The following is a 7998-nucleotide window of genomic DNA, read 5'->3' as shown; positions in this document are numbered from 1 at the left end:
AAGCAGTAGCAGCCTTCAGCAGCTCACCCCCAAACCTGCTGACTCCTGGGTGCAGAAGTGGCCCAGAATTCACTGGTAGGAGCTTCAAGGCCCCAGTCACCAAAGTTATACCACCCACAAGCTCTGGAAGCAGAGAGAAAAACCCAGCAATCCCAGCAGACATCCAAACCCCAACCCCTGTTCCCTGGTACGACAGAGTTTTCAAAGGAGTTCAAGAGCCTTCACTACCCAGACTATTCTACCCAGCTATTTACATTTCTTTACCTTTTACAGAATTGACCACTACAATAAACAAAGAAGAAAACATTTTATTGATAATATAGTAGGGGAGAATTTAGAAAAACATACATAGAGCTCCCTCAGCATGGAAACATACAGTATCAAAATATGCCCAAGTTAGTATATCAAAACTAATCCTCTCTAATCAGAGCTTCAAGTAATGCAACCATAAAAAGAATCTGACTAAAAAGGAACATATATATACTGAGATGTTTTCTGTAATAGTCCTCTAAGGAATTAAAGGAAAGCAGCAGATCTGTTTAACTACAGACACAGATTTAGTAAATATATTAAGTGTATTTCTATAATAAAAACTGCCCTGCACATTCATTGCTGAGGCTGTATCCTTCTCTGTGGCAGTTCTCTTCAATCCCACAACAAGATTCTGCCAAAAAAGGGTCAAAAAGGGAAACAAACATAATACTACTAAAAAAAAACCCAGGAGACTAAGAGCCTGCGAGGTACAGGTTGTTGGGAAGCCCAGTTAGCAAGGAGCAGAGAACTCAGCAGCCTGACTAAAGTCCATGTTTTTCAGGACCATGGAAGAGGAAGGGAGTCTCCAGTCACCAAAGATCCTAATGGATCCTCTGCATCGAGATGCCAGGCTCCCCCTTGGCAGTGACAGGTAAATGCTTTCAGCCAGGCAGAGCAAGTTAACACAGCCACAGAGAGCTCGTGCACCGTTTGCTCTATTAAAACAGCCGCACAGATTATCAGGCTCTTTAATTAATCCCTTTGAATAGTCCCAAATTTCAGGTTTTCTTTCATAAAACAACTTACTTGGGGGAACATTGCCCTTCAGTTTAAAATACAGCCCAGTCTTGTTTAGCAGGCAGATTCCCAGCGGGTAAAACTTCTCGTTCCATTAACCCTTGCTATTTGCATCTTTCCCCATAAATAAGGTTATAGTACATCATTTACAGCTGAGAGGAAAATACCTTCAGCTTGCATGAGACAGCATTTGGAATTATCTAGCATACAGCCTAAGGAGCTGCTCAGCCTCACAAGGGCTAATGAAGGAGGAGATAATGCAGGACTACTGAGATCCAAAGGCTGCCCTGCAAGCCACGATGCTCCAGTCCTGCTGTTTAGCCTACAGTACCCAGTGCTACAGCACATCTGTGGGAAGCCATGGGGGATGCAAATGTAGAAGTTCTTAGTGTTTGGATGGAAACCCCGATTTGTCAGTGTTGCAAAAAGCCAAGGCACTACAACTGCATTTAAATAACTCAGTAACTTGGCCAGCCAAGTCACAACACACCCCTAAACACCTTCCCTCTGCCTATGCAGCTGCCTCACCATACCTTGATACACCTTAGTATGTCTCCATCAGCCTATATGACAAAGCAGCTGCTTTCTCTTAACCATTAAAGGAGACACACTGCTACAATACTTAGCCAAGCTCAGCCAAACATGGTTTATTATTAACCACACCATGAGAGTTCAAGTTCTAGGATAAACAGGAGTTTCTAGGTATAGGCCTTGCTTTACTAAGTGGTCAATCAGACATTAAAATAATTTAACTACCATGTCATCATTTTGACAGTCAGCTTGCACACCAATTTGAAAAGACCTCCTACACCTTTTATCACCCTAACCAAAGTAGTGTCACCCTATCTTACTGTTTTATAAGAAAAATATTTCAGCTTTGTAAGTTGTTTCCTATTTGGAGATTCTAATTGCAGCCATATCATCATCATCACCACCACATAAATCTCACAGAGGTTATTGCTACTGTAATCACTCCTGCAAGATGCAGCCGCCTTCCAGACCAACAGCACTAAGCTCGTCAGCAAACGAGCCCCTGTCTCATGCGAATGATCTGTAGTAAAGCAGCTTGGACATCTTCATCCATGTGGCCCTAGAGCAAGCAAAGAGTTAAAAGAAAAAGTTAAGCAGTCCCATGAAGTGCCAACCATCCACCGCTAGTATCTGAAGATGCTTTAAGGTTACCCAGCAGTCTTAACTCACTGGTTATTTTCACTGCTTTGGGAAAGCCTGAGATATTTTAGGCACCCTGTTATTTCACTCCTCATGAAAGAAAAAAGGGTCTGCCCCTCCAACACAGCAGCTTGTGTTACAAAACAATGATGTGGGAAGAAATTACTGCTCCTGTCCCCTGGAATGGGCTGCCCAGAGAAGGGGTGGGTGCCCCATCCCTGGGGGTGTTCAAGGCCAGGTTGGATGGGGCCCTGGGCAACCTTGTGTAGCTCCAGGCCTGGAGGTTGGTGGCCCTGCCTGTGGCAGGGGGTTGGAGCTCTGTGATCCTTGGGGTCCCTTCCAACCCAGACTAGTCTATTCTATGATTCTATGGCTCCACAGCCAGCTGCTACAGCAACAATCCCTCTTTTGCCTGCTTAAGTATCCCAAGGCGTTAGACACGAACAGGCTGGTCAGCTCTTTGTTCAGTGAAAGCCACTGGATCTATCTGCATTAAGCTTCCAACTTCTACCCAACGACTCTCCAGAATTACCTGGGATGATGCAGAATTAACAGCTGACATCAGCAGACACCACCCCCCTTCAGAGCAGGCTATCACTGTCAGTGGTCACACACAGACACACAGCAGCAGGAACACGGCACAGTAAGACTACAGCTGGGGTGTGCGTTTGCTTTCTTGTTCTAAATTACAGCTCCCAACATGGAAACAGGTCCTTGATGCTAGTTTATTTATATTTGAGGTCTTCCAGTAGGGCAGTTAGAAAGGTAGCCTGAAGAACCAACACACCGAGATGACAGCAAAACAGTCTGAACAGGGCCTGTCATACCTGCACAGCACTAAGAAGATGTGTCCGATAAACTGAAACGACCTCTTGGTGCTGCCTCTGCGCATCCTATAAAGAGAAGAAAGGAAGAGGAGGTGAAGTCATTAAATTTAACATCTAGTCTTGCCTATTTCCAACTTTGTGGGCCTGGTTTTGGGTACTTACAGACTAGCCCAAGCAGAATTTCAAGGTTCAAGTTAGCTATATCCCCTCCATCACACAAGGGAAAAAAGAAGTCACTGCTTCACTTTTTTTACTGCTTAGCTGCAGCCTTCCAGCAACATTGCTTTGCCATCAGACACAGGCTGATCCAGTGCACCAGCCCCAGTGCCAAGCCTGAAAACTTGTTTCATCAGCAGCATCAGCTATTATCTGGTTAAAACCACACAATTTAAGACTGCTTTGCCTTATAAGGGTGCAATATACCCTTGCCAATATTACTAAAGATATATCCTACTTCTGTACAGCCTTAGGAATAAAGCTGTGTATGCAAACAAAGTGAGTTAACTTTAAGCTTCATTGAAGTCACAGCAGCCACAAACACGCCTGTGCCCAAAATCCAGCACCTACCATACAGTGTTCCCCTCTACAGGCAGTACTGACTGATCAGCAAGACCTGGTGTTTGCAGGTCAGGGAACACAGAGCCAATCTGTTATGGAAGGACCACCTCACTCACTCCTCAAGTGAGAACATACACAGCTGAGGGGTTTTTGCAAGAAAACACTAAGTTGGAACTCGCACCCAGAAATGGTCTCAGCATGAACCAGCAGCCTGGTGTAAGCACAAATTCCCTCTAAACGCTGTCTCCTTTCTATCTGGAGAAGTTCCCAAATGTTGCAACATGCAGAAGGAAGAAGAGACAAATTCACAGAGAAGCAAGCAGCCAAGGAAAAAAACACATCTGTGCATCTGCTCGTTTTGAGGTCCAGGCCTCCAGCCAGCCCCAGGCCCCTCTCTGTAAAGCAGCTGTAAGCAATGCCTGTATGGGTCAGACATGGTTACTTCAGGCCCTGCACAAGTACTTACAGCCAGCTGCTGCTGCAGTGTCTTCACTTGGTTCTGGAGCATCTCAACCTGCTGGTTCTGCCTCTTGGAAGGAATCCCAGAGGTGTATGTCAGCTGAGACAAGCCATTAAGGGCTTGTTTTAGCCGCTCCACATCATTGAGCAGTTCTGTTATCTGCAAGGAAAAAAACACACAGAAAGTCATCATTCCAGGATGCCTCACCTGCTGAAACCAATGCTCTTCCAACATTTTTATGAAACTGGTGAAGATCAGCAAGCATCAGAGGGTCTTTGTCCCAGCTTGCCATCAGTGGCCAAGAGACTCTGCAGAGACAGAGGACTTCATTTCCACAACATGGTACCTCTGGTTCACATTCTGCTTCCCAGCACTGAAGTCTGTAAGGTGTGGAGGCATTGACCCTGAAGGTCAGCCAGCAACAGAAACCACCTCTGCTCTAAGGATATTCTGGGTCTAACTTCTGGAAAGGACAGCGAACAGGCAGGAGGAGAGCCAGGGATGCTAAATGACTACAGCTCCAGTGGAAGAATGAGCTTATGGCCCAAAAGTCTGAAACTCAGCTCAGAACTTTGCAATACCACACGATGCCCAAAGCACACAAGGAATTAGAAAAAACATAGTATAGTGCAACCAAAGCCAGGACTTCACCTGAGCAGCTCCAGGCCAGCCCTGGGTACCTAATGATCCGACACAAAGCCGTATATGAAGACTTCAGTAATTATATTTGATATCTAGTTCATGCTCCTGCCATCTCCAGTTAGGGGTAAGAGTTCTCCAATATCCTACCTTGTTATCCTTGGCTTCCACCTGCTTGGCAGACTCCTGTATTCTCTTCTGCAAGTCAATAATTGTTGTCAATGATTTATCACACCTTTCTTTCTGGTCTTTAATTTCTTGCTCAATGCTGCAACTCCGTAACTGGAGCAGCTCCTTTTCATCCTTTAAAGAAAGCTCACTCTTTCTAGCTTGCAAGGCCTCCTCACATGCTTCCTCATACTTTTTATTCATATGGGACAAGTTTTCAGCTATGCTGTTAATCTGGGCCTCCAGAGCACATTTCATGGAGGTGTATTCTGACACATCAACCACATCTTTGCTCTCCAGGTCTGTTAAGGCTCGCTGAGTCAGGTGAATCTCAGACTGCAACTTCAAGATCTCCTCGGTTTTAACTTGGTTTTCTTCTTCCTTTTCTTTCAAGCTGTTTCTGACCGCTACAATCTCTTGTTCCAGCAACTCCTTCATCTGTGTATATTCTACCAAAGGTACTGAAGACTCTTTTAGGCCTGACAATTCCTGCTGTAGTTCTCCTACTTTCAGCATTTCTTTGTCGTAATGTTCCTTCTTACTTTGGAGGGCTTCCTTTAGATCCTCCATCGTGTGACCAAGAGCCTTCAAGGCTTCAATTTCTCCTCCTGAAAGGGGCTGAGCCTGCAGAGTTTCAGGCTGCTTGGTACCCTCTTGAAGCTCATCCTTCTCCTCTTGGTTACCTGCATATTTCTGCAGCAATTCCCTCAGCTGCTTATTCAGCTCCCCCATTGTGCTTGCGAATGTGTTTTCCATCTCTCGGGATTTCTCCACAAGGATATAGTTCTGCTGCAAGTCGGTTTGGATGGACAGGATGCCATTTTTGAGCTCCTCATTCTCCTGCCTGCACTTCTTGTTCTCCTCCTCACTTTCTCTGCACTTTTGCATCTGCTCCTGCAACTGCGCTTCTAAGTCCTTCACTGCAGCTTCGAGGCTTTGCTTTCTGTCTTCAAAGGAGGCAACTGGGGCGTATTTTGACTTGATGCACTCTTGAATCGTGTCAAGTTCCTTCTTCTGGGCTTCAATTTCTGCATGCAAGTGGAAGATTTCTTCTTGACCCCTCTTATATTCAGCCATAATTGCAGCATTGTTCTCCTGGAGTTCCAGCATGCTGCTATTTAGAGTACTCACTGTAGTTTCATGATCTTTTAAACTTACATACTCGGTCTGTAATTGATTCTGCAAGAGTTCCACCTCGCTTTTCAAAGCTGCGTTTTCTTCGGTTACCCTCAGGAATTCCTGCTTTATCTCTTCAGTTTTTCCCTTCAGATCTGACAGCTCCCCGTTAGTCTTCTCCAAGGTGTTAGTCAAGGCTGTTTTAATCTCCTCATGAGTTGTAGCCAGCACATACTGGTCCCTGAGAGTCTCTCTTATGGCTGCGTTTTCAGAGGCGAGCTTGCACACTTGTGCTTGCTCATCAGCGTATTTTCTCTGAAGCTCAGCAAGCTGCTTTTCAAGTTCAAGACCATTAGATTTTAAAGCTTCCACTTCTTTTTTGTGCTGCTCTGGAGACAGGTACACAGCTTGGAAGCGGCCGATATTCTCGCTGAGGTGGTTGTTCTCTGCCAGCAGCTTCTCAGCTTCTTCTTTGCTTTCGTTGTACTTCTTTGTTACTTCAAAAAGCTTCTTGGTCAGGTCACCAACTGCCTGATCATTTGTTTTCTTCAATTCCTCATGAATTTTTAAAGGCACATTCTGGCTTTTAATTTCAGTTTTCAGCATTTGGATTTGCTGCTTAAGCACCTTGTTATCGACCTGCAGCCTTTCCAATTCCTTCTGCAGAGCCTGATTCTTCTGTGATAATTCAGAAATTGTCTTCCCAAGTTCCTCATTTTTTTGCTCAAGCCCACTCCTCATTTGTTCGTGCTCTTCTGGCTTGACATGCTGAGCAAGTTCAGCTTTCTGACTCTCTGATTCCCTCTTTAAAAGCAGAATCTCTGCCTGCAGCTTGTCACGCTCTCCTTCCATCTCTGCTAACTTCCTCGCCTTCTCATTCGCTTCATTTGACAACAAACTCTTCATGTTTTCAAATGTCTCTGAAGTTACAGAGCAGGCTAACTTTGCTGCTGTTTCTTTGAGCTGCCCTTCTAACTCCACAACACTTCTTCCCCTTTTATCTCGCTCCATCTCCAACTTAACAAGTTCCTTCTGCAACCTTTTATTTTCCTCCACTAGCCTTCCTTCATCCCTCTTGAATTCCACCACCAGCAATTCATTCTGCTTAATCTGGTTCCTCAGTTTACCCACTTCAGCAGAGGCTCCTTCATACTTTGTTTTCATCTCTTTCAACTGATCCTTCAGCTCCTCGGCGAGCTTACTGTTTCCCAAAGCAGCTTCGTTAGTCAGGTGATCTTTCAGAGCAAGAAAGTGGGTCTGCATTTGCTTAACTTTGCCTTCTGAGTCAAACATCCTCTTCTGCACATCTTTTAAAGCATCCTCCAGTTGTTTTATCTGTCCATCAGATTCCACCCTGGTTCTTTCGCACTCCGACGCCAGAGCGTTGCATTCAGACTCCTTGTGAGACAGCTCTCGCTGCAGCTTGCTGATTTCTTCTTTGGCTGCTCCATAGCAGGCCCTCATGTTGTCAAGTTCTTTCTTCAGAGCTTCCTTCTCTGAATCCAGTGATTGGTTTGGCACAGAGAGCTCCAGAGGTCTCAGCATTGACCTGGACTGAAGATAAATGGGAACAAAAGCAGATGCCTGTTTACAGGTTCAACAAGTCATATATATATATATATATATATATATATATATATATATATATATATATATATGAATCCTCCTATGACTATCTTAATCCTACATCAATAGAACATTTGAGAGTGTTACATTTTTTTTTTTAGACACACAAATCTCTCCTTACCCATCTTATACAACAAAGCCTTGAACAGAGCTCCACATCACTCTTCCCAACCATCTGACCCTGCTGACATTAAAGTGCAGGTACAGGGTAGTCATTTCCCTTGTTCTTTATATTTAGTCACACCCCTGCTAGAAGAAATTTATTAATCTAAGAGTTCCCCCATCTCTCAAGCATGTGAAAATAATTTTACAAGGCATCAGAACAGAGTCACAGTTATAACAACCTTTGCTCTGAAAAGGCTGAGGAAAACAGTCCAGTTTACT

General features: G+C 44.5%; 1 protein-coding gene across 1 annotated transcript in view; it reads right to left on the bottom strand.

Moving 5' to 3' along the window:
* Nucleotides 1-290: 290 nt before the first annotated feature.
* The window catches only part of UACA (uveal autoantigen with coiled-coil domains and ankyrin repeats), a 31083-nt gene continuing 23375 nt past the window's right edge, over nt 291-7998 (bottom strand). The window contains exons 16-19 of the mRNA XM_084268345.1: nt 4855-7542; nt 4072-4224; nt 3048-3113; nt 291-2140 (exon numbers count right to left, since the gene is read on the bottom strand). Of these exons, the coding sequence (XP_084124471.1) occupies nt 2069-2140; nt 3048-3113; nt 4072-4224; nt 4855-7542 (2979 nt within the window). The 3' untranslated portion in view covers nt 291-2068. The remainder of the gene's footprint in view (nt 2141-3047; nt 3114-4071; nt 4225-4854; nt 7543-7998) is intronic.

Source organism: Gallinula chloropus, assembly GCF_964237585.1.
Source record: "Gallinula chloropus genome assembly, chromosome: 9".
Lineage (NCBI taxonomy): Eukaryota > Metazoa > Chordata > Aves > Gruiformes > Rallidae > Gallinula > Gallinula chloropus.
This window is presented reverse-complemented; position numbering and strand designations above follow the sequence as displayed.